Source organism: Schistocerca americana, chromosome 1 (assembly GCF_021461395.2).
Source record: "Schistocerca americana isolate TAMUIC-IGC-003095 chromosome 1, iqSchAmer2.1, whole genome shotgun sequence".
Taxonomy (NCBI): Eukaryota; Metazoa; Arthropoda; class Insecta; order Orthoptera; family Acrididae; genus Schistocerca; species Schistocerca americana.
The window spans coordinates 1186075730-1186103114 of record NC_060119.1 but is presented as its reverse complement, the minus strand read 5'-3'; the positions used below and the strand labels follow the sequence as shown (position 1 = coordinate 1186103114).

The following is a 27385-nucleotide window of genomic DNA, read 5'->3' as shown; positions in this document are numbered from 1 at the left end:
GAGGGAAAACGTCGTGGGGAGACCGAGGCGTAGATGGGAGGACAATGTGAAGGCTGATTTGAGGAGCCTAGGTATTGGAGGTGAATGGAAGGAAATAGCCCATGACAGGGACACATGGCGAAAATACGTTGCTGCGGTAATGGACTCTCGAGTCAGGTATGACCATTGAGTGTGTGTGTGTGTGTGTGTGTGTGTGTGTGTGTCTGTGTGTGTGTTATGTAATTTACTGTCTAACGTTTCCATTAGGCATCTTATCCATTGCGAACCAGAGTATGATGGCCTAACATTGGATAATAATCTATACATCTGCCTCTCAACAAGTTATCAGCTTAATTTCAACGTTACCTCCATTTATACATATATGGATATGGTGTCTGTTCTTTTGGGCATATAAGTACGAGGGTCACTCCAAAAGAAATGCACCCTATTTTTTTAAGTACATCTTTTATTCTACATGTTTGAAAGTTTTCCAGTGTGTAGATACATCCTTTAGCAACAATATTTTCATTTGTTCACATAATTTCCATCCCTCTCAACTGCCTTACGCCATCTTGGAACCAGCGCCTGTATACCCGCACGGTCAAATTCTGGACCGACCTGTTGGAACCACTGTTTGGCAGCGTGCACAAGGGAGTCATCATCTTAAAACCTTTTTCCGCGAAGAGAGTCTTTCAGTTTCCCAAAGAGATGATACGTCACATGGAGCCAGGTCAGGATTGTAAGGCGGGTGTTTCAGTGTTGTCCATCCGAGTTTTGTGATCGCTTCCATGATTTTTTGACTGACATGTGGCCGTGCATTGTCGTGCAACAGCAAAACATAGTGCTTTTGCCGATGTGGTCGAACACGACTCAGTCGAGCTTGAATCAACATGGATTCTGGAAACAGCGATCGTGTGAGACCCAACTCGCTTTATTTGTTCATGAGACCCAGAAAATATTAGATACAGGCTCCCAGGTAGATGCCATTTTCCTTGACTTACGGAAGGCGTTCGATACAGTTCCGCACTGTCGCCTGATACACAAAGTAAGAGCCTGCGGAATATCAGACCAGCTGTGTGGCTGGATTGAAGAGTTTTTAGCAAACAGAACACAGCATGTTGTTCTCAATGGAGAGACGTCTATAGACGTTAAAGTAACCTCTGGCGTTCCACAGGGGAGTGTTATGGGACCATTTCTTTTCACAATATATATAAATGACCTAGTAGATAGTGTCGGAAGTTCCATGCGGCTTTTCGCGGATGGTGCTGTAGAATACAGAAACGTTGCAGCATTAGAAAATGCAGGAAGATCTGCAGCGGATAGGCACTTGGTGCAGGGAGTGCCAACTGACCCTTAACATAGACAAATGTAATGTATTGCGAATACATAGAAAGAAGGATCCTTTATTGTATGACTATATGATAACGAAACAAACACTGGAAGTAGTTACTTCTGTAAAATATTTGGGAGTATGCGTATGGAACGATTTGAAGTGGAATGATCATACAAAATTAATTGTTGGTAAGATGGGTGCCAGGTTGAGACTTATTGGGAGAGTCCTTAGAAAATATACTCCATCAACAAAGGAGGTGGCTTACAAAACACTCGTTCGACCTATACTTGAGTATTGCTCATCAGTGTGGGATCCGTACCAGGTCGGGTTGACAGCGGAGATGGAGAAGATCCAAAGAAGAGCGGCACGTTTCGTCACAGGGTTATTTGGTAAGCGTGATAGCGTTACGGAGATATTTAGCAAACTCGAAGTGGCAGACTCTGCAAGAGAGGTGCTCTGCATCGTGGTGTAGCTTGCTGTCCAGGTTTCGAGAGGGTGCGTTTCGGGATGAGGTATCGAATATATTGCTTCCCCCTACTTATACCTCCCGAGGAGATCACGAATGTAAAATTAGAGAGATTCGAGCGCGCACGAAGTCTTTTCGGCAGTCGTTCTTCCCGCCAACCATACGCTACTGGAACATGAAAGGGAGGTAATGACAGTGGCACGTAAAGTGCCCTCCGCCACACACCGTTGGGTGGCTTGCGGAGTATAAATGTAGATGTAGAAGTTTCTTCAGTGTCGTCACATATGCATCAGAATTTATGGTGGTTCCACTTGGCATGATGTCCACAAGCAAGAGTCCTTCGGAATCGAAAAACACCGTAGTAATAACTTTTCCAGCAGAAGGTATGGTTTTGAATGTTTTTTTTTTTTTTCCTTGGGTGAATTTGCATTATGCCACTCCATTGATTGCCTCTTCGTCTCTGGTGAAAAATGATGGAGCCATGTTTCATCACCTGTCACAATTCTTCCAAGAAATTCATCTCCACCATTTTTGTACCGTTCCAAAAGTTCGCTGCATACCGTTTTCCTTGTTTTTTTTTTTTTTTTTGTTTTTTTTTTTAGCCACTGTCAACATCCTGGGAACCCACCTGGCACAAACCTTGTTTAACGCCAATACTTTAAGTATTCTGCAAACACTTCCTTCCCTTATCCCAACGTAGCGCGAAAATTCGTTCACTGTAATGCGTCTGTCAGCAGTAACAAATTCGTTAACTCTTTGCACGTTGTCTTGAGTGTGTGCAGTACGAGGCCTGCCGTTGCGAGGACAATCCTCAATTTTGCCGTGCCCGCTTTCATCACGTAACCTGCTTGCCCACCGACTAACTGCGCTGCGATCGACAGCAGCATTTCCATATACCTTTTTCAAGCTCTTGTGGATGTTTCCCACTGTCTCGTTTTCACAGCACAGGAATTCTATAACAGCACGTTGCTTCTGACGAACGTCAAGTGTAGCAGCCATCTTGAAGACGTGCTGTGACGGCCCCACTCACGGGAACAGGTTGAACTAAGTTTGAAAACAAGCAGGAAAGATGTATCTACACACTGTAAAACTTTCGCACATGCAGAATGAAATCTGTATTTTTACAAAAATAGTGTGCACTTCTTTTGGAGTGACCCTCGTATATAATATGTGTGCGGATGCACACATATTACCCGAACTCTTACGGGACTTGATAAGAATGTCTTCCACGAGTAATGAGTATGTTGGCTAGGGACACTATGAATGTAGTGTGTGGACATACGAGGTGAGAATGTGGGTCTCGCGAGGGGCGTGCGCGACATAGTTCCTGCAGTCGCACTATCCCCTGTGCCCACGGTGGCTCAGATGGATTGCCGGCACGGGGTTGGCCGAGCGGTTCTAGGCGCTACAGTCTGGAACTGCGCGACCGCTACGGTCGCAGGTTCGAATCCTGCCTCGGGCATTGCTGTGTGTGATGTCCTTAGGTTAGTTAGGTTTAAGTAGTTGTAAGTTCTAGGGGACTGATGACCTCAGCAGTTAAGTCCCGTAGTGCTCAGAGCCATTTGAACCATTTGAACCGGCACGGTAGCTCAGCGTGTTCGATCAGAGAGCCGGTTGGCCTCTGTAATAAAAAACTGAGTGGAAGGATCAACCACCGAACTTGAACAGGATGTCTTGCGACGTCCGCAACGACCAAACGCAACGATCAATAACGAACAAAATGCAAAAAAAAAAAAGAAAAAAAGCGTGTTCGGTCAGAGGGCTGCGTGCTCTTTGTAATAAAAAAACTGAGTCAAGGAATCAACTAAAACGGATGTCTTGTGACGTCCGCCCAGACCAAACGCAACGAACTATATCGAACAAAATGAAGAAGAAGAAGAAGAAGAAAAAGATAGAGTGTCTGCCATGTAAGCAGGATATCCCAGATTCGAGTCCCGGTTGGGACACACATTTTAACCTGTCCCCGTTTTTTATCTCTCTCTCTCTATGTTTTTTTGTCATCAGTCTTCTGACTGGTTTGACGCGACCCACCACGAATTCCTTTCCTGTGCTAACCTCTTCATCCCAGAGTAACACTTCCAACCTGCGTCCTCAATTATTTGCTCGATGTATTCTTATCTCTGTCTCCCCGTACAGTCGTACAGTTTTTGCCCTCTACAGCTCCTTCTAGTAACACGGAAGTCATTTCCTGATGTCTTAGTAGACGTCCTGTCACATTTCCCTTCTCCTTGTCAGTGTTTTCCACATATTCGTTTCCTCTCCGATTCTGCGCAGAACTTCCTCATTCCTTACCTTATCAGTCCACCTAACTTTCAACATTCATCTGTAGCGCCACATCTCAAATGCCTGTTAATAACAAGCAAAAATCTTCGAGATCCTAGATTTCCAGAATCGATGAACTGTCTATATACACTCCTGGAAATTGAAATAAGAACACCGTGAATTCATTGTCCCAGGAAGGGGAAACTTTATTGACACATTCCTGGGGTCAGATACATCACATGATCACACTGACAGAACCACAGGCACATAGACACAGGCAACAGAGCATGCACAATGTCGGCACTAGTACAGTGTATATCCACCTTTCGCAGCAATGCAGGCTGCTATTCTCCCATGGAGACGATCTTAGAGATGCTGGATGTAGTCCTGTGGAACGGCTTGCCATGCCATTTCCACCTGGCGCCTCAGTTGGACCAGCGTTCGTGCTGGACGTGCAGACCGCGTGAGACGACGCTTCATCCAGTCCCAAACATGCTCAATGGGGGACAGATCCGGAGATCTTGCTGGCCAGGGTAGTTGACTTACACCTTCTAGAGCACGTTGGGTGGCACGGGATACATGCGGACGTGCATTGTCCTGTTGGAACAGCAAGTTCCCTTGCCGGTCTAGGAATGGTAGAACGATGGGTTCGATGACGGTTTGGATGTACCGTGCACTATTCAGTGTCCCCTCGACGATCACCAGTGGTGTACGGCCAGTGTAGGAGATCGCTCCCCACACCATGATGCCGGGTGTTGGCCCTGTGTGCCTCGGTCGTATGCAGTCCTGATTGTGGCGCTCACCTGCACGGCGCCAAACACGCATACGACCATCATTGGCACCAAGGCAGAAGCGACTCTCATCGCTGAAGACGACACGTCTCCATTCGTCCCTCCATTCACGCCTGTCGCGACACCACTGGAGGCGGGCTGCACGATGTTGGGGCGTGAGCGGAAGACGGCCTAACGGTGTGCGGGACCGTAGCCCAGCTTAATGGAGACGGTTGCGAATGGTCCTCGCCGATACCCCAGGAGCAACAGTGTCCCTAATTTGCTGGGAAGTGGCGGTGCGGTCCCCTACGGCACTGCGTAGGATCCTACGTCTTGGCGTGCATCCGTGCGTCGCTGCGGTCCGGTCCCAGGTCGACGGGCACGTGCACCTTCCGCCGACCACTGGCGACAACATCGATGTACTGTGGAGACCTCACGCCCCACGTGTTGAGCAATTCGGCGGTACGTCCACCCGGCCTCCCGCATGCCCACTATACGCCCTCGCTCAAAGTCCGTCAACTGCACATACGGTTCACGTCCACGCTGTCGCGGCATGCTACCAGTGTTAAAGACTGCGATGGAGCTCCGTATGCCACGGCAAACTGGCTGACACTGACGGCGGCGGTGCACAAATGCTGCGCAGCTAGCGCCATTCGACGGCCAACACCGCGGTTCCTGGTGTGTCCGCTGTGCCGTGCGTGTGATCATTGCTTGTACAGCCCTCTCGCAGTGTCCGGAGCAAGTATGGTGGGTCTGACACACCGGTGTCAATGTGTTCTTTTTTCCATTTGCAGGAGTGTACATAACTCACTTTGTACGGAACCCTAAGTGCGTGAGTCCTACTCACGCCTAGGCAATTATTTTTTTTCAAACACAATAGCTGTCACTTTTCCTGCAGAAGGCGCAGTTCTGAATTTCACGTCCTCTGGCGAGTTTACATGGTGCCATTCCATCGATTACCTCTTGTCTTCAGTTCAAAACGATGGAGCTAGGTTTCATCTCCATTCACAATTCTTGCAAGTAAATCATCTCCAGAATTCTCATATTACTCGAAAAAGTTTTTCGCACACTGTCTTGTGTGTACCTTCGTGGACATCCGACAATATTCGCGTAATCCAGCTGGGCAAACATTTTTCGATTTCAAGTGTCTCAATATTCTGCGCACACTCGTACCTCTTACTCTCACTCGTACTGAAAGTTCGTTCACAGTTACGCGTTTGTCGGTTAAAATCAGATTACAAATGTGATGCACGTTGTCAGAAGTGTGTGCAGTGCTCGCTCTGCAGGAGGTCCCGAGTATTTGCCTGTCCACTTTCACCAGACAACCTGCTTGTCCTACGATTAACTGTACTCCGATCAACAGCATCCTCTCCAAACCCCTTCTTCAGACTCCTGCCAATGTCTGCCACTGTCTCGTTCTCACAACACAGGAACCATACAACGGCACGTTGCTTCAGATGAACGTCAAGTGCAGCAGCAACGGAATGCAACGACAGTGCCAAGTGCGGAAACAGGTTGAATTAAATTTGAATACTCGTGGGAAGAATGTTTCTTTGACCCGCGTAAATAACAAATATGTGCAACAAAGGTTGGATTTAAAAAAAAATTATGCATTACTTGTGGAGTGATCCTCGTACATCCGTGAGAGTACTTACTACCCCACTTAGTGAACTAAAACATCAACCTCTAAGTCACAGAGTGGACGACAGTGCATGTTGAGTGACCGTGACATGTGGTCATTGAAGAAGATTGTGACGAAAAGTAAGAGGACAACATCTGATGGTTCAGTTGACTCTGAGCACTATGGGACTTGACAGCTCAGGTCAACAGTCCCCTAGACTTAGAACTACTTAAAACTAACTAACCTTAGGACATCACACATATCCACGCCCGAGGCAGGATTCGAACCTAAGACCGTAGCAGCAGCACGGTTCCGGACTGAAGTGCCTAGAACCGCTCGGCCACAGCGGCCGGCGGACGACATCTGCAACAGTCACTGCAGAGCTGAATGTCGCACTCGCGAGCCCTGGCAAGACCATAAAAAACAGAGGGAGCTCCTTAAGCATGGAATTGCAGGGCGTGCTGGAACCCAAAACCACTCCTCAATGAAGCAAATGCCCGTAACTAGAAAACGTAATGCCATAAAACGTGGACTATGGAAGAATATCGTTTTGTCAGATGAGTCTTGTTCCACACTATTTGCAACCTCTGGCCGAGTTTACGTTTATATAGAGAAGTGTGGCAGAAATTCGGAGATGATTTGGGCAGCCATATCGTCATATTCCGTGGGTTCGTTGGTTACTCTGCAAGATCGCATTACTGCCATGGACAATGTGACCTTACTGGCTCATCAGGACCATCCCATAGTACAGTGGTTGTTACCAGTGCTGTGTTCCAAGACGTCAGGGTCCATGTTAAGACTGGCCACATAGCCACACGGGGTAGCCACGCGGTCTAGGGCGCTTTGCCACGGCTCGCTCGGCTCCCCCATGTCAGACGCGTGTGTGTTGTCCTTACCGTAAGTTAGTTTAAGTTAGATTAAGTAGTGCGTAATCCTAGGGACCGATGACCACAGCAGGTTGGTCCCACAGGCACTTACCACCACCACAGATCACATAGTCCTGGACTGGTTTTGGGAGCACGTGAATGAACTTTCACATCTACCCTGACCAGATCTTAATATCGCTGTTGATCCACTGTTGACGCGGGACAGCTGCTGGTCAAATATTTAACAAGGAAAGTCACTAAACAAACCGTCCGATTTGAGATTTTATTTTGTTTTCACAACCAGTTTCGGCAATTCAATACCCTATCTTCATATATCGATGTTGTTGAACCTATAAGGTCTACTTTGGGAGAAGGTTCTATGATCACTATCCAATTCCGTCATCGTTACCTGAACTTGGCATATTTTGCAAGAAGAACGGTATAAGATTCTACATCTACATCTACATCCATACTCCGCAAGCCACCTGACGGTGTGTGGCGGATGGTACCTTGAGTACCTCTATCGGTTCTCCCTTCTATTCCAGTCTCGTATTGTTCGTGGAAAGAAGGATTGTCGGTATGCCTCTGTGTGGGCTCTAATCTCTCTGATTTTATCTTCATGGTCTCTTCGTGAGATATACGTAGGAGGGAGCAATATACTGCTTGACTCCTCGGTGAAGGTATGTTCTCGAAACTTCAACAAAAGCCCGTACCGAGCTACTGAGCGTCTCTCCTGCAGAGTCTTCCACTGGAGTTTATCTATCATCTCCGTAACGCTTTCGCGATTACTAAATGATCCTGTAACGAAGCGCGCTGCGCTCCGTTGCATCTTCTCTATCTCTTGCATCAACCATATCTGGTACGAACCCCACACTGCTGAGCAGTATTCAAGCAGTGGGCGAACAAGCGTACTGTAACCTACTTCCTTTGTTTTCGGATTGCATTTCCTTAGGATTCTTCCAATGAATCTCAGTCTGGCATCTGCTTTACCGACGATCAACCTTATATGATCATTCCATTTCAGATCATTCCTAATGCGTACTCCGAGATACTTTATGGAATTAACTGCTTCCAGTTGCTGACCTGCTATATTGTAGCTAAATGATAAGGGATCTTTCTTTCTATGTATTCGCAGCACATTACACTTGTCTACATTGAGATTCAATTGCCATTCCCTGCACCATGCGTCAATTCGCTGCAGATCCTCCTGCATTTCCCTTGAAAACCACACCACACCTGTGTTAAACCATTTTGAGACGACGGGAAGCTGTTTTGAATGCCAGATGGTTTTCTACACCGTACTGGGCGTGGTAATGTACCGATTGTTTCCACGTTTTTTTACCACCGCCTGTACATCCCTCCTGAAGCAGCTTGAGTGGCTGTCTCCCCTGCAGACCTGGAGAAGCGAGACAGCGGCCTCTACACGTGCGTGGCGTCTTCGCGCAGCGGGAAGGCCACGTGGAGCGCCAGCCTGCGCCTCGAGCTGCCCACCAACCCCAACATCCACTTCTTCCGCGCGCCGGAGCCGTCGACGTTCCCCGGTCCGCCGAGCCGCCCGCACGTCGTCAACGTCACCGCCTCCAGCGTCACCATCCAGTGGACGCGCAACAACAAGATCGGCTCCTCGTCCCTGCTCGGCTACCAGGTATGTCTTACACTTGCATCATTACCAGCGTCCATCACTGTAGCACTTAAGGGGCTCCGGAACGCCCTATACTTGCAATGTTAAAATAACGCTTATAAATTACATCTTTCCTCACAAAGTATTTGAGGTAGGAAGTTGAACTTTTTACAGATTATTTATTGGAATATGGGCTACAACTTAACACAGGGATTTTACAAAATTTTAGTTCAGTTATTAAAGATGATTTTTTTTTCAATTGTAATGAAAATTCACAACATTTTTTTGCAATTTTTTTATTTATATATTCAAAAATATACAGTTTTTTGGAAAAAGGCTAGGTTAAATTATGCAGAAGGTACTGTGTAACATTTACTGAAAGTTTGAAACAAATATGTTTGGAAGATCCTTGGAAAACATGTAATTAGTATGAGAAAATAAAAGTTTTGGGAATCGAGCGACAAAGATTGGATTAACTTTTTAGTGCATTCCAGGTCCATAGGATGGATTATCTTCATCCTCTGCAAACTCCTCCTACAGCTTCCTCTTGTTCCTCCTCCTGTTTACTCTTGCTTGTATTTCTAGACTCTTTACAGCCCTGTCTGCAGCCCGAAGGCGTTCCTTGTCTAAAGCAAGCATCGCTCGTACCATGTTAGAACCTATCTTCATTCCCATATTTCTAAATACCTTGCACCTTACAATGTTGCCATCATTGAAAGTCGCAACAGCATCATACACACCAAAGTGAAGTGTTTCTATTCCAACAATTACAGTCTTGACGATTCTCGACCACATAACACTATTTACACTTTCATTGGGGTTTTGAGTTTTTCCGTGAATACACTTTTTCAACAGTTCAGGTGCTGCTAAGTCTCTGAAAATAGGTTTTATCACCCCCATTATTGCATGAGGCAGACTAAAATGTACCTGATGAACACGGACGTTAATAATAACACCATTTGACAGCAGTTTAACAGCGCCACAGTGGGTCACGCCCATGTAGAACACATTTCAAAAAAAATTTAAAAATACTTGTAGTCTTCGGAATTGAATAAATTATATATCTATTAAAAGGTAATAGTCTGCAGATTCAGAAAACGCAAAAAAGTAAAAATTGAACTTTTCATGATTTGGAGCCTTTCCGGAGCCCCTTAATTGCGTTCCTAATGCAAAATTCGATAGAAATTCTCTGATCCATTTTATACAAGATAAATTAGGTTACATTCCTTTCGGAGAATGCTGATGCATTAGTTCCATACTTAACAGTCATACGCAACCGTTCGCTCGACGAAAGATCCGTACCCAAAGACTGGAAAGTTGCACGGGTCACACCAATATTCAAGAAAGGTAGTAGGAGCAATCCACTAAATTACAGGCCCATATCGTTGACGTCTACAGGGTGTTACAAAAAGGTACGGCCAAACTTTCAGGAAACATTCCTCACACACAAAGAAAGAAAATGTGTTATGTGGACATGTGACCGGAAACGCTTACTTTCCTTGTTAGAGCTCATTTTATTACTTCTCTTCAAAACACATTAATAATGGAATGGAAACACACAGCAACAGAACGTACCAGCGTGACTTCAAACACTTTGTTACAGGAAATGTTCAAAATGTCCTCCGTTAGCGAGGATACACGCATCCACCCTCCGTCGCTAGGAATCCCTGATGCGCTGATGCAGTCCTGGAGAATGGCGTGTTGTATCACAGCTGTCCACAATACGAGCACGAAGAGTCTCTACATTTGGTACCGGGGTTGCGTAGACAAGAGCTATCAAATGCCCCCATAAATGAAAGTCAAGAGGGTTGAGGTCAGGAGAGCGTGGAGGCCATGGAATTGGTCCGCCTCTACCAATCCATCGGTCACCGAATCTGTTGTTGAGAAGCGTACGAACACTTCGACTGAAATGTGCAGGAGCTCCATCGTGCATGAACCACATGTTGTGTCGTACTTGTAAAGGCACATGTTCTAGCAGCACAGGTAGAGTATCCTGTATGAAATCATGGCGGTGAATCGATGACGAAACTAAAATGAGCTCTAACATGGAAATTAAGCGTTTCCGGACACATGTCCACATAACATCATTTCTTTATTTGTGTGTGAGGAATGTTGCCTGAAAGTTTGGCCGTACCTTTTTGTAACACCCTGTATATGCCGCAGGATTTTAGAACATATATTGTGTTCGAACATTATGAATTACCTCGAAGAAAACGGTCTACTGACACACAGTCAACATGGGTTTAGAAAACATCGTTCCTGTGAAACACAACTATCTTTTTATTCACATGAAGTGTTGAGTGCTATTGACAATGGATTTCAGATTGATTCCGTATTTCTGGATTTCCGGAAGGCTTTCGACACTGTACCACACAAGCGGCTCGTAGTGAAATTGCGTTCTTATGGAATATCGTCTCAGTTATGCGACTGGATTTGTGATTTTCTGTCAGATAGGTCACAGTTCGTAGTAATTGACGGAAAGTCATGCAGTAAAACAGAAGTGATTTCTGGCGTTCCCAAAGGTAGTGTTATAGGCCCTTTGCTGTTCCTTATCTATATAAACGATTTTGGAGACACACTGACCAGCCGTCTTCGGTTGTTTGCAGATGACGCTGTCGTTTATCGACTAATAAAGTGCTCAGAAGATCAGAACAAACTGCAACACGATTTAGAAAAGATATCTGAATGGTGCGAAAATTGGCAGTTGACCTTAAACAACGAAAAGTGTGAGGTCATCCACAAGAGTGCTAAAAGGAACTCGTTAACTTCGGTTACACGATAGATCAGTCTGATCTAAAAGCCGTAAATTCAACTAAATACCTAGGAGGAGGAGGATTACTGTTTAACGTCCCGTCGACAACGAGGTCATTAGAGACGAAGCACAAGCTCGGATTGTGGAAGGATGGGGAAGGAAATCGGCCGTGCCCTTTCTAAGGAACCATCCCGGCATTTGCCTGAAGCGATTTAGGGAAATCACGGAAAACCTAAATCAGGATGGCCGGACGCGGGATTGAACCGTCGTCCTCCCGAATGCGAGTCCAGAGTGCTAACCACTGCGCCATCTCGCTCGGTCTAAATACCTAGGTATTACAATTACGAACAACTTAAATTGGAAAGAACACATAGAAATAGTTGTGGGGAAGGCTTCCAAAGACTGCGTTTTATTGGCAGGACACTTAGAAAATGTAACAGACCTACTAAGGAGACTGCTTGTCCGTCCTCTTTTAGAATACTGCTGCGCGGTGTGGGATCCTTACCAGATAGGACTGACGGAGAACATCGAAAAAGTTCAAAGAAAGCCAATACGTTTTGTATTATCGCGAAATATGGGAGAGAGTGTCACAGAAATGATACAGGATTTGGGCTGGAAATCATTAAAAGAAAGGCGTTTTTCGTTGCGACGGAATCTTCTCACCAAACCCCAATCACCAACTTTCTCCTCCGAATGCGAAAATATTTTGTTGACACCGACCTACATAGCGCGGAACGATCACCACGATAAAATAAGGGAAATCAGAGCTCGCACGGAAAGATATAGGTGTTCATTCTTTCCGCGCGCTATACGAGAATGGAATAATAGAGAGTTGTGAAGGTGGTTCGATGAACCCACTGCCAGGCACTTAAATGATATTTGCAGAGTATCCATGTAGATGTAGATGTAGAAAACACTGTCCGTCGTTTTCTCAGAAACGATGTAGTGTCTGCGGGTAAGCCCAGAGAGACTTTCTATTATTTTTGCCTCCTCTTCCCCTGAGTGGAATTTCTGTGAAATCGGGTTACGCCACTTGCTGTGTTCTCCTCGCCAGTATAGGAACAAAACGACAGGGAGGCTGTAATAGACTCATTTGTCTGGAGTAGTCAATTGACATAAGAGTGTCGAACGTGCAGCATGGCTCAAGTTAGTTGAATAACTGAGAGGTGTGTTTTGTTCTGCCTTACGGAGCGGCCCCATCTCGGAGCCTTCGCCCACAAGTCACACCTCGTCCTGACATTGCTGTCGAGTGGTTGATATGAGGGAGGGGACCAAACAGCTACCGAGCGAGGTGGCGCAGTGGCTAGCACACTGGACTCGCATTCGGGAGGACGACGGTTCAATCCCGCGTCCGGCCATCCTGATTTAGGTTTTCCGTAATTTCCCTAAATCACTCCAGGCAAATGCCGGGATGGTTCCTTTGAAAGGGCACGGCCGATTTCCTTCTCCGTCCTTCCCTAACCCGATGAGACCGATGACCTCGCTGTTTGGTCTCTTCCCCCAAACCAACCAACCAACCAAACAGCTACAGTCTGGAACCGCGCGACAGCTACGGTCGCAGGTTCGAATCCTGCCACGGGCATAGATGTATGTGATGTCCTTAGGTCAGTTAGGTTTAAGTAGTTCTAAGTTCTAGGGGACTGATGACCTCAGAAGTTAAGTCCCATAGTGCTCAGAGCCATTTGAATCATTTTGGATCAAACAGCGAAGTCATTGCTCCCATCGGTTTATGGAAGGATGGGGAAGGAAATCGGCCGTGCCATCTTGTAAGGTGCCAGGACATGGGCACTTACACGTTAGCTTACCAACATTAGTATTAATAATAAAGGGACTGGCAAGGGCATCAGGTCATGACTCTACTGAATTATGACAAATATGAGGCACTCTCGTGCAGTACTCCCTGCATGTCTGCAGGATTGAGCCACTAACTTGAAGCGTTGGTGAAAAGCGTCGGAAGTTGAGAATTGTGCAATGTAAAGTCTGCAGATGGCCGTAGCTCGCCGGGCCGCCGTGGGCGGCAGGTAGCGCTCACCGTAAACGTGGGACAATACGGCGCCTTTGTGGGTAGCCCGGCATTCGGAGCCACCTGTGCTGGGCAACACGTGGCGAAGACGGGAATTTCGTTTGCCTAGGGGCGTTATGACCTACTCGATCATTGGGTAGATCTCAGTGGAGGGATTTCGGCGATGATAGAGCGTTCCACATTGGCCGAAACTGAGTATTCTTCCGCCGCGTTTTCGTACGCGTGGGAGACGAGAGAATTGTGGAAGGACTTCGCCTTCAGCCATCGAGCGGTACGGACTTGGAGACGGCGTCTTGGCCATCGTCTTCGAAGGGAGATATACGGTCTGTATCGCAGCATTGCACCATCGCGTGTTCCGCGCAGAGTTCTGCGGCTACAGCTCTTTGCGTGCTCAGAAGCGAGATTTTCACCAACGCCTAACCACTTCCAACAATGTACCTAATATTCTCGATCTAGGAGTTATCCTTGCGAGGTGCTCGAGTATTTATCAACGCAGCTGCCGGTAATAGGGGCGCGTAATTGCAAATTGTTAATGTGCCATTCTCAGGAGTGTGTGGGTCGACAAAGAGATTCACATTTTTTTTTTAATTTTGTCAGTTGTGGGGAATATCAAATTAAAATGCCAATATTACGATCGAATTATTTTCATTGTAGCTAGCATTTACCCTGTCCCAGTAAGCCTTACATGTACTCTAGTCACTGCACAGTTTGCCCAAACGGGAAGGAAAGAAGGTTTGCAGTCTTCTATGTCAGCGACAGACTGATAAGCTTACAATCTCAAAGAAATCATCCTGGGATTTGCCTGTAGCGATCTAGGGAAATCACGCAAAACCTAAAGCAGGATGGCCCGACGCAGGTTCGAACCGCCGTCCTCACGAATGCGGGTCCAGAGCGCTAACCACTGCGCCACCTCGCTCAGTGACATTGCTGTGTGTATTTCTGCGTCCAGGTGAAGGTTGCAGGTTCGCGTCCTGTCACGGTCGCCAGTTGTAGTGGTTAATAAAAAAACAAAAAAGAGAAGAAAAGAAAAGGTTGAAAATGTGGGAAGAAATGGTGAATAAAAAGAGGGTTTTAAAATCGTTAATAACCGTGAAAAAGGGAAAGAATGAAATGGAAATCGGACTTCGTATTACAGAAAAGCTATCGGACTTCGTGATTCGGAAAAGCTATTGTTGGGGTGACCTTGTGGCGTTTCTGAGCAAAAGTCAAACCAATTTCCATTAAAAAAATTATTTGAAAGAGAACAGAGAATAATAAAATGTGATTAACAGGGGGAAATGGCGTAGATAACAGTTCATTCTTTACCATGTTAACATGTCTTCTCTTGTGCGGCGCCCAGGACTTGTTCTTCAAAAATCTCCTGCTTCATTTCCGCACGAAAAGTCGTAGCTGCTCCGAAATCTTGCAATAAATTTGATTGTCAAGGAATTACTAATGTATACAAATTAAATGCATCTTGATACTGAATGCAATGTATTTTACGTTGCTGCTTCCATCCTCCAAATTTCATACGAACTTCCACAATACGTCTGCACATTAATACGTTTTTTTTTTTGTATTAATCCGACCAAGACTAGCTAATAAGTAAGTTAAGCTTCCGCTCTCAAGAGACAAGAGCGGGTAGAAAACAAAAAGAGTTACAATTTTTGTACCTTCATTTTCTTATACGAGGGCTATCCACAAAGTACATTACGTTTTCGTTTGTGTCCATCAGGGGCGGGGCTAGCGCGGCCATCTTGGTGTCATGGCATTCCCCCGCCCAATCGGCATCCTGCCGTGCTAGTGAGAGGTTTGTGCTGTACAGCGTTGAGTTACTGTGACAGTTTGAAATGTCAGCGTTAATTGAAAATGCCGCGAAGTGTGAAGTGCGTGCTGTAATAAGGTTTCTGACTGCAAAAAACTGTACACCGATAGAAATCTATCGGCAGCTTTGTGAAGTGTATGGAGACAACATAATCACTGAAGGTGGAGTGCGTCAATGGGTCATAAAATTTAAAAATGGCCCAACTAACGTTCACGACGAAGAGCGAAGTGGAAGACCCAGCATAGTGACTGCCGAACTTGTCGAAAAAGTCGATGCCGCGGTCCGTGAAAACCGTAATTTCACAATAACGGAACTCTCTATGAGTTTTCCACAGATTTCACGAAGTTTGTTGCACGAAATCATTACCGAAAAGCTTGGTTACCACAAGTTTTGTGCAAGATGGATACCAAAAATCTTGACAGAGATTCACAAAAATCAGCGAATGGCTGCACCGTTAACGTTTTTAGACGCTTACGAGAAAGATGGCGACTGATTACTCGATCGCATCGTTACTGGTGACGCAACATGGGTTAAGCATGTGAACTGCGAGACAAAATTGCAGTCAATGCAGTGGGGGCACACAAATTCCCCCCAAAAACCCAAGAAATGCATGCAGACAATGTCGGCAAGGAAGGTGATGGCGACTGTCTTTTGGGACAGAAAAAAAATGGTTCAAATGGCTCTGAGCACTATGGGACTCAACTGCTGAGGTCATTAGTCCCCTAGAACTTAGAACTAGTTAAACCTAACTAACCTAAGGACATCACAAACATCCATGCCCGAGGCAGGATTCGAACCTGCGACCGTAGCGGGGACAGAAAAGGTGTGATTTTTGTGGATTTCCTAGAAAGAGGCACTACAATAAACTCTCAAAGGTATTGCCAAACTCTGCACAACCTCAGAAGAGCAATACAAAACAATCGCAGGGGAAAGTTAGGCTCAAAGATCTTGCTGATTCACGACAACGCCCGGGCCCACACGGCAAATGCCACTCGTGAAGTTCTCGAATCTTTTAAGTGGGAGTTGTTTCCTCATCCGCCGTACAGTCCCGACCTGGCACCGAGCGACTTCCACTTATTCCCAGCAATGAAGAAGTGGTTGGCTATGCAGCGTTTTGATGACGACGCACAGCTTCAAGAAGAGGTAACCACGTGGTTGAAGGCGCAGGCGGCCGAATTTTACGACGAAGGAATTTCCAAGCTCGCCCATCGCTACGATAAGTGCCTTAATTTAAATGGCAACTACACTGCTGGCCACCGTAAATGCAGCACCCTGAAGGAAGCATCCGAATCAAGTGAAATTTACACCATGGGTTTGCAGCGATGAGATATGCAACTGATTAGAATTTCAGCGCAGACGCACATCACGCGCACCTGTGTCGCCACCTCATAGCGCCATTTAAGGCTTGGCGATTTCGACGAGTGTACGTTCGGCACGTGTGTTTACCTTGTGGTTGTTTCACAAGACGATCAGTTATGCCTCGTAGACAACAGCGAACATCGTTTGATCAAGTATCCGAGTTCGACAGAGGAAGGATAGTGGCTTACCGAGATTGTGGATTATCATACAGAGAAATCGCTAGTCGTGTTGGACGAAACCAAACAACTGTAATGCGGATATGTGACCGTTGGATGCAGGAGGGTACGACGGACCGACGTGGTCGATCACATTCACCTCGGTGCACCACTGCACGTGCTGATAGGCAAATTGTGCGCATGGCAGTGACGGATCGCTCAGTGACATCCCGAACCATAGCACAGCACATTGCGTCTGTAACGCATCATCCAGTGTCTGCGTGTACCATTCGACGCCGTTTACAGCAGAGTGGTCTGTCCGCAAGACGTCCATTGCTTCGTCTACCATTGACGCAGAACCACAGACGTCTCCGTCGCCAATGGTGTGATGACAGAGGGATGTGGACGGCAGATTGGAATGACGTTGTCTTTACTGACGAGGCACGCTTCTGTCTGCAGCACCACGATGGTCGGATTCGAGTGTGGAGACACCGTGGAGAGAGGATGCTGGACAGCTGCATTATGCACCGTCACACTGCTCTTGCACCGGGTATTATGGTATGGGGCGGTATTGGATATTACTCTCGCACGCCTCTAGTACGCATTGCCGGTACTTTAAATAGCCGGCGCTACATATCCGAGGTGCTGGAGCCAGCTGTCCTTCCTTACCTTCAGGGCTCGGCCACAGCCATATTTCAACAGGATAATGCGCGACCACACGTGGCACGCATTGTCCAAAGGTTCTTCGTCAATAACCAGATTGACTTGCTTCCCTGGCCGGCTCGCTCTCCGGATCTTTCGCCGATAGAAAACATGTGGTGTATGGTTGCTCAACGAGTGACCCAGATTACATCCCCAGCTGCCACACCAGATGATCTTTGGCAACGTGTGGAAGCTGCTTGGGCTACTGTACCCCAGGAACACATCCAACGTCTCTTTGACTCAATGCCGAGACGTGTGGCAGCGGTGATCTCCAACAATGGCGGCTACTCTGGCTACTGATTCTCGCAGGAACCACATGTCACAGACGTCTGTAAACGTAATCATTTGATACTTGGTCAACATGTTATCTACGAAATAAATTTTGTTGTGCCACCTCTTGTCTTTCTTGGTGTTGCATTTACGGTGGCCAGCAGTGTATGTAGAAAAGTAGTATTTAAGTGTGGCTTTCATCTGTATATAATAAAAAAATTTCCCAATACTTTATTTATTTTTAATTCCAAAACGTAATGTACTTTGTGGATAGCCCTCGTGTATTTTCTCTGCCGTCGAGCGCTCATACCGCTGCGACGGTGTAATTTATATGTGAGGGAACGAGTGTAGCGCGGCGAAATTCAAAGTCCCGCTACGGCGGGACGCGGGTTCGAACCGCCGTCGTCACGAACGCGAGCCCAGTGCGCTAACCGCCGCGCGTGCTCTTGTGCGGCCAGGTGGAGCTGTTCGGGCGCGACGAATCTGCGGGCGGCGGCGGCGGCGGAGGCTGGGTGGTGTCGGCGCGCCGCGTGCCGGGCCCCAGCTACACGCAGCACCACCTGGCGGCCGGCGTCACCTACACCTTCCTGGTGCGCGCCGAGAACTCGCACGGCCTGTCGCCGCCCAGCCCCATGTCCGAGCCGGTGACGGTCCCCGCGGGCGCCGCGGGCACAGCCGGCAGGGCGGACGAGGAGCGGCTGCTGGCCCGGGCGACCGCCAGCCTGCTGGCCGGACACATCGTAGAGCTGGCCGACGCGCAGCCCGTCGCCTCCACCGCCGTCAAGCTCGTCTGGGAGGTGAGCGCGCCGCTTCTCCCACTGCCAAACACCCCTCACACTTCCAGAAGACTTTTTTTTTTCTTTATTGAATTTCGATTCCCCCCGAAGGGGGCGGGCTGGCAGCAACTTATTACGCTGCTCTGCAGCCTACAGACTGTTTAAAACGTAAGAAGAAGATAAGAAACAATAAAAGCAGGCGATAAAACGGTGACTGAAATTGTAAAACCGCGGAAAATTGTGGAAAGTTAAAACATAAAGCAAAGCGTTGGCAAAGCTAATAAAATACACAGGAAGCAGACAGGTAACATAGTAGACAGACAATTAAAAAAAAACATGGCGACAGTCTGGTTTCTGTTCGCAAGAGGTATAAAATCACACCCAGCGACAGCACGATGTCCGTTCCCAACACTTCGGAAAAGACACAGAACACTGAACACTCACTGTAAACACTGCACTAAAATGACCATAGCCAAGGGCCGATGGGGGGGGGGGGGACCTGGACAGATGGGGGGGGGGGGGGGGGGGGGAATAAGGAGGGAGGAGAAGAAAAACGAAAGGGGGGGAACCAAAGGAGGAAGAGCACTCATAAGGGTGGGGGGGGGGGGGGGCAGGGCGGACACGAGAGCGAATGGGAAAAGGCACAGGAGGGAAATACAAAAGGACTCAGGGGAGAGAAGGGGGCAGAGAGAGGGTAGGTGGGGAAAAAAAAGAGGATCAAAGGGGGGAGAGAGGGAGCCCAGGAAAAGGATGGAGGAAAGGAGGGGGGGTGAGGATCAGAGTCGATAGGAGGGATAAATGGAGGGAGAGAGGGCCTCATCCAGGAGGGGGAGTTGATGGAAGCCACCTTGGGAAATGAGATGTAGGGTGTAGAGGTGGATGGTAGGGGGGACACAACAGTGAAGGCGTGGCAGGGGGCGGGAATGGGAGAGGAGTGGAGCAACCAGGGGGTGAGGGGGGATCAAGGCGGCAGGAGGTGTAAAGTATGCAATTCCCAGAAAATTAACAGCTTCCTGTTTCAGCTGAGTGCCATGTTCATTCTACAAGATTACATCATCAGTTAGTATGTAGCTCCTTCATGTTTGCCAAAGTGTGTGTGTCTACTATGATACAAACCTACTGGCTAAAGCTGCTGGTTTGTGACTCCTTTGTGTAGTAATCCATTTATAGGGGCAATGAATCACAAAAAGAAGTGGAATGAAATGCCAGTATCAGAAAATGTACAACTCCTGGTAGAATATGTGCAGTTTCAGCATAGAGATAGTGTGTTGCTACTGTACAATGATACAAATGAAGCACTTCAGCATTCTTTTTCCAATAGGCAGATTTTTTAGTATCCAAGCCAGATAATATTGTTCATTCTGATTATTTGTGCAGTTTTATCGCTAATCCATGTTTTTCCTTTTTAATCATCCTATTGTCTAGTTAAACAATTATATGCATTTAATCAGTATTGCTGAAATTCTTTACTCACAGATCTTGAGTGCAGAGTTTGTTGAGGGCTTCTACATATACTCAAGACCACTGGATGGAGTTCGCATGCCAGGAGCCTACAATGTGCTGACAGTGCTGCATGCTGGAGAAGCATCAGGTTTCCAAGTGTCCGGCCTAGCAAAGTACACACGCTATGAGTTCTTCCTTGTGCCCTTCTACAAGACTGTTGATGGCCGTCCTTCTAACTCGAGAACTGTACGCACTCTGGAAGATGGTAAGATAATTGTTTTAGGTATGTTAGACTACCATGTATGCATACATACATTCCAATATTTTCATTTGCTTTGTTATAAGAGGTAACCTAATGAATTTTGGTTAGTGTTAAGCAATTTCCAGGATATTTTATCCAAGATTCCATTTTGCTCAACCAGTGTCATGCATTATAAAGGAAAAGCAGCCTTATTCAAATGTAAAATTTGTGTTTTCAGTCACATAAAACTTATCCATTATCAATCAGATGTTTGGCAGAAATATATATAAATACTAACAAAGAGATAGAGGGGCTGGCCAGTACTTACCTCAGCTCAGTACAGCCGATAGATACACAAAACAGAACAGAAAAGTTTTATGCTAGCTTTCGGTACTTTATTCCTTCGTCAGGTAGGAGAGAGGGGAAAAAAGAGGAAGAAGGGAAAGTGGATTTAGTTACTCACAACCCAGGTTATGAAGCAACAGGGGAAAGGTAAACAGGGAGGGTAGCAAAGATGGAGGCATGGGTCCTGGCGCAAAATTACGAATGTGCTGGAATTTTTTGAACAGACCTCATCTATGGCTTCTAACTACAAAGGAAATATCACAACTGAACAATCGTAGAAATAGACAGAATGACTTTGATTTTTATACTACTAGGAACACATGTATAAACATGCAGAAAGGAGAAAGAATGCTATAAAATCAGATTATCTTTACCTATAACAAGAGCCACATACTTGAGCCTGGTGTAATGTGCTGCAGTGTTTTGGGTTCTTATCAAATAAGCTGGAAGGGATATCAAAGAATTCAGAGATTCACTGCTGTGATCATAATGGGAGGGTATGAACAGAAACAAAGGTGTAATAGAGATGCTTAGGAAACTTGAATTGCTGGAATTAGAGTCATTCTCACATAACTCTATTGGTCATCAGTGTTGTGTGTAAAGTCAGGTAGAAAAAAATAAATATCAGAAGAATTTGGAGTATAATCCCTAACAAGTACAAGTAAAGTATCAACTTGCTGCTTAACTATGTATCCTGGCAAACCCAGTAGTACAAGTTTTCCTTGTAATTATTGCACAGATACGATGTTATTTATTGCTGGCCTGTTAATCAAATTCACTATGCTAAATGAAAAAATCTCTTTACAGTTCCATCTGAACCACCAACACAAATAGAAGCTACTCTGCTAAATGCCACTGCAGTGTACCTTAAATGGAAACCACCACCTGCAAGCTCACACAATGGTGTTCTGAGAAGCTATCAGGTACATCACGTATATTGTGTTAAAGGATGGGTTTTACACATCAAATGAAATTACCTTAGTTCAGAACACAATGTAAAAGAATTTTACGGATAGTATTTCAGGCAACTGAATGCAAATTAAAATTTACAGATAAATAATTCATTTAAAAACATAACTCACTGGAAATAATAATGTAGATCTTACATGCAAATAAACTGATAAATTGTCTCGAATGAAAAACAGCCCACAGTTGCTCTAAATAATGTTTATTTTAAACCTTGACCATGGTCAAGGTTTAAAATAAACATAATTTAGTGCAACTGTGGGCTGTGTTTCAGTCAAGACAATTTCGTAACAGTTGCTGTTGTCACTGCCATGATAAAAATAATGAAATTGATAAATCTCTTTCTTTTTCAAGCCCTCAGCTTTTTTGCACTGCATTTGTGATGACACATTTCTTGATCATGTTCAGGCTATCTCATGGAAGTTGATAATGAGCAAAAAAATGTGTTTCTTAGTATGATGAAGACAGTCTCGTGTATTTTTTTATTTTATTTATGTGTGTTGTTACTTCAGAACTAAAAAGACAATTTGGTGCAAATGAATTTTCCTTTCTATTCCTAGTAAACACTTAAAATTGCTTCCAGGTTGTGGTACGCACAGGAGGAACTGCTGAAAGCAATACTTCAAGGGTACTCAGCAATGTGACAGTGAGTGCAACAAGCCCCACCCTGCTGCTGACCAACCTAACTGCCGGTGTGACGTACATTGTCCAGGCATCCGCTGTCACCCGAGCTGGTCCAGGGCCTGCCAGTGCTCCAGCCACTCTCAGACTTGATCCTGCCTCACGGTTACTGCTCAGAGACCACCATAACAGGTTACTTTCTACATCATATCTTTCTTTTGTACAATTTCTTTTTTCAAACATAGAGTAAAGTGGAGGTAGTCATACTTCACTCACATTTACATTCCATATTAATAGTTAATGTATTCAGTACAGCAATGACAAAATCTTATGTTCTTGAATTTGATTTTTTAATAATAATGCAATTAGGGTAAGCAGAGTACATTTTGTTGTCGTCTTGCTGGTGAAGAGGCTGCAAGTTGCGGCTGAGTTAGCCCCTCTTCTAACTGTAACGTATCATAGATTCCCCAAACAAAAGCCCATACCTAGTTCAAGGAAAAACACACAGGTCATACCCATCTGCAGGAAGGGTAGAAGAAGTGATCCAAATAAGTACCGTCCAATATCCATGAAACTGATTTGTTGTACAATCTTAGAACATATTCCAGGCTCAAACATAATGAGGTACTGGTAACTTGAACAGAATGACCTCCTCATTGCCAAACAGGATGGGTTCCAAAAACATCAAAGCTTTGGAACAGGGCAGTCATACAGATGCAATATTTACTGATTTCCAAAAAGCTTTTATTTATTTATTTTTTATTTATTTATTTATTTAGTGTCCATATTATCACATTGATCATACTAGACTTGTCAAAGTATGGAACAGTATAAAATATTACATATTTACAGCATAGAAAAATCTTATCATTGCTATCAACATTTCTGTATGACAAAAACATTATTTTGCTTATGTACATACAGATAGAAGAAAACTTGAACCCCTTGGTTGATTTTACTAAAACTATTAAATACCAGCACTTTACCTAACTAGGCATAGTAACATACAGCACAAAAGCTAGGTGCATGATTATGTGCATACATGGATGAAAGAAGTTCAGTTTTAACTAGGAATGGTTGATAATTATGAATTTTTGTTTACAGAGGTATGAAGTATACCTACAGGTTTGAGCAAAATTCCAGGTATTCGTTAATACTGTAGAAGCTGTTGTTTATTAGTAGATTGTTTGGTTATTTTTTTAAATGTATTACTGTTTGGTATTTTTTTGATGCTATCTGGCAATACACTGTACAGAATTTTTGGTTTGTAAACAGCACTGCCCTGATATATTGATTTTCTGTGCACATACCTATGATAATCATCCCTGTTCCTTGTTTGATAATGGTGGATTTCACTATTCAAAGCTGAAATGTGATGGTTTTTAACGAAGCATATGCTTTCAAATATAAATATAGATGGTAAAGTCATGATTTTTAATTCCTTAAAGATACTTCTACATTGTGTTCTATACACATCATCTCTTATTAATCTTAAAGCTTTCTTTTGGAGCTTAAAAGACTGCTTTGCAAAAGAGTTATTTCCCCAGATCACTATTCCATACTTCAGTAGACTATGCATGTATGCATAATAAGCACTTAACACTGTTTCGGTATTGCAGCAATCTTTAAGCACTCTTAATATGTAACAGTACTTGCTTAATTTTTTTAAGCATTTATACATGTTTTTCCCATCTTAGATGCTCATCCACCCATAAACCTAAAAATTTTATGTGATTCTTTTGCTGAATTTGGCTATTCGATAATGTGAATTTATTTCCTTATATGATTGAAGTTCATCCATATAGTTTTCTTGTCACTGACCACTAGACAGTTACCTTTAAACCATTTTTATGCCACTTCTGCTGTTTTGTTGATTTTTTGCGGCATCTCATAATCATTCTTCCCTTTTATATTAAAGCTGGTATCATCAGTAAGTAATATGGTATCAGCTGTTGAAAACTGTTGAGGTAGGTCACTAATAAAAATCAAGAATAACAATGGCCCCAATACTGAGCCTTGTGGCACCCCATAGTTTCTTTATATTCAGAATGGTACACATTTCCATCCTGAGAAATTTGTACTCTTTGTTTCCTATCAGTTAAATATGAATTGAACGAATCATAGGAAATACCACAGACACCATAATTATACAGTTTTAACAGCAGTAGATTATGATTTATAAGATCAAATGCTTTGGAAAGGTCCAAAAACAACCCACAGATCAGTTCTTTGTCCTCAATAGCTTTTTAAACAAGTTTTAGGAAACTGAAGAGAGCTGTTTGTGTAGATTTGCCTTTTCTTAAACCATTCTGTGCATTTACAAGAATTTTATTTTTGTTTAGGAAGTCTAGCAATCTGTCATACATTATTCTTTCAATTATTTTTGGAAATACAGATAATAATGATAGAGGTCTGAAATTTTTAATGTCAAACTTGTCACCATTCTTATAAACTGGTATTACTGTTGACTCCTTAAGTTTACTTGGAAACACACCAGTTTCAAAGGAGTCATTATGTCCACAAGTTGAGAGACAACATTATCGGTACCATATTTAATAGTTTTGTCAGGGATACCAGTCTTTAGTTTGCTAATAGCCATTTGTACTTCTTTGGGTGTTATGGGATACAGGTACATTGTCCTTTCATTTATTGGAGTTGTTACCTCTTTATTTTTATATTTAGCGGTGATCAGGTTTTGGGCTACATTAATATAATGATCATTAAATATATTTGCTATTAGAAGTGGATCATCGATAATTTCATTTTTGTGTTATATGGTGATTTTATTACTTGCACTTTCATGTTTGCCTGTATGATTATTAATAACTTTCTACGTAGATTTCATTTTGTTGTTATCCTTTCTGATATATGAATCATTGTGCTTCCTTTTTGCAGCAACTATAGCTTCCCTGTGCTTTTTCCTATAACACTTGACAAATGGTTTCAAGATAGTATTTTGCTTTGAACACTTATATAGCATTTGAAGACATTCTGATGACTCTTTGAGTTCACTTGTTATCCATGAATTTGATTTTTTGTTTATTTTAATTCTCTTCAGAGGGAACGAAATATCATAGTAGTATTTATAATTTGGCAAGAACTTGTTGAATTTTATATCTACAGAACTATTGCTTTCCATGTCCCAGTTTACATTTTTTAACATTAGCTTAAAGATCCTAATGCTGTCATCATTAACTAATCATCTCTCAATATGTCTCCTGTTGTCACTTTTCTCATGAGATTTCTCTAAAGTCAATTTAACTGACTGATGGTCAGAGAAACCTGTATCCAATACCTCAGATTTAGAGCCACATTTTGATTTGTCGATGAATATTTGGTCTGTAATACTTTCACTTTTGCTGCTGTATCTGGTGGTATCTTCTACACACATGTCCATATTGTATGTTTTTAGTGGATTAACATGCTTTTTCCATTTTTTACAGTTGTCCTTGAAATTAATTTTGAAATCCCCAAGCACTATTATGTATTTTGACTGACTGTTTACATAGTTCAGAAGATTTTCCAAATTTTCAGAGAATAATTCAAAATTGCCACATGGGGACCTATATACACATGCAATTATAATTTTACTACCTGTTAGTTCACATAAGCAATATTCAAAATCTTTTTCAATACAGCAGACATTTTAAACCTAATTTCCTTTGATTTAATACCTATTCTTACATATACACATGTTCCACCCCCTCTGCATGTTTCCCTGCAAAAGCTACTGACCACCTGGAAGTCTGAAATCTCAACTGCACATTTTTGTATTTCTTGTAGCCAGTGTTCAGTTCTACACAAGATAGAAATCTCCTTCAATGAACCATTTGAAAGGACCTCTAGCTCATGTAGCTTACTGGTTAAGCCCTGTACATTATGATATAGGAGAGTTAAAGAATTATTCAGTTCTAAGAGAGGTATGTTTCTTGCTTGGTTAGTTCTTTGAAGAGTAGGCTCTAGTCTTTTCATTTCTGACCTGATTTTCACCTCCTGGGGGTCCTGGACTACTTCTTGGTTGTTTTCTTCTGCAGTGGATTGGGCCATAAAAAATCGTTCGTATGTTGTTTGGACACTAACTTCTGCCTGGGGCTTTGTCATGATCTGTTGTTTTTAACTTCTGTCCACTCTGGTACAGCTTCCTCCTCAGTCTTTTTACATGGTGATATTGTCTTCTGTGCTGGTTCCCTGCCATTTTTCATTCCTCTGAAGGCACATTTACTATTAACTTTTTGGTTTCTTCTTCTGTTATTTTCATATACTGTGGTGATACTGTCTTCTGTGTTGCTTCCTTGTCACTTGTTCATTCCGTAGTATGCGTTACTGTTAATTTTTTTGGTTTTGTCTTCTGTTATTTTCCCATATTGTAAGCATAAAGTTTTGTTGAGTGACTGATCTACCTGTTGCAAGCAGTTAACAGAGATCAGTGATGGTGTTGTGGACTGAATCATGACTGAATAATGGAGGTTCCTGCATAGTTTTTCCTTTCCTTTCAGCACCAAATGTAGCCCACACTTTGTATAATCAGTCCTCTTTAAAAACAGATTTATACCCAGTACCTTAGCGTGGCTGTACTGGGCAACATATTCCATCAAGGACGTGTTCATTTTGTATATTCTGTCATTCCAGTCCCCCCTGTCAAAGTAGATTTTGTGAGCAATGTGTTCACAGTGCACTGGTAATCCTTGATATCTGATACTACATCACTTGGTCAAGCCAGAACAGTAACACAGTCAAATTTATTGAAGTCCTTTACCTTTTCTTCAATGTTATTAATAACAACTCAACTGTGCATTTGATTTGAGAATGGATGTTGCAAGTATCTTGGTGGAAGTGTCTGATTTAATAAAGTAGTGCAGTGTTGTCCATGACTGTCAGATAGAAATAAAATCTTATGTCTTGTATCTGCATGCTTTCCAGTACTTAAAACTTTCTTGTAGCTGTCGTTATTTATTTTACAGGAGTTAGTAAACACACTACTTCTTGATGATGCAAGAGCACTTTGTTTAC

The 27385-nt window shown here is 43.9% G+C and overlaps 1 protein-coding gene across 1 annotated transcript in view; it reads left to right on the top strand.

The window, feature by feature from the left end:
• Positions 1 to 27385, top strand: part of LOC124597969 (roundabout homolog 2-like) — a 699738-nt gene that overhangs the window by 628842 nt on the left and 43511 nt on the right. The window contains exons 8-12 of the mRNA XM_047135972.1: positions 8692 to 8942; positions 18442 to 18780; positions 20236 to 20467; positions 21596 to 21711; positions 22338 to 22567. Of these exons, the coding sequence (XP_046991928.1) occupies positions 8692 to 8942; positions 18442 to 18780; positions 20236 to 20467; positions 21596 to 21711; positions 22338 to 22567 (1168 nt within the window). The remainder of the gene's footprint in view (positions 1 to 8691; positions 8943 to 18441; positions 18781 to 20235; positions 20468 to 21595; positions 21712 to 22337; positions 22568 to 27385) is intronic.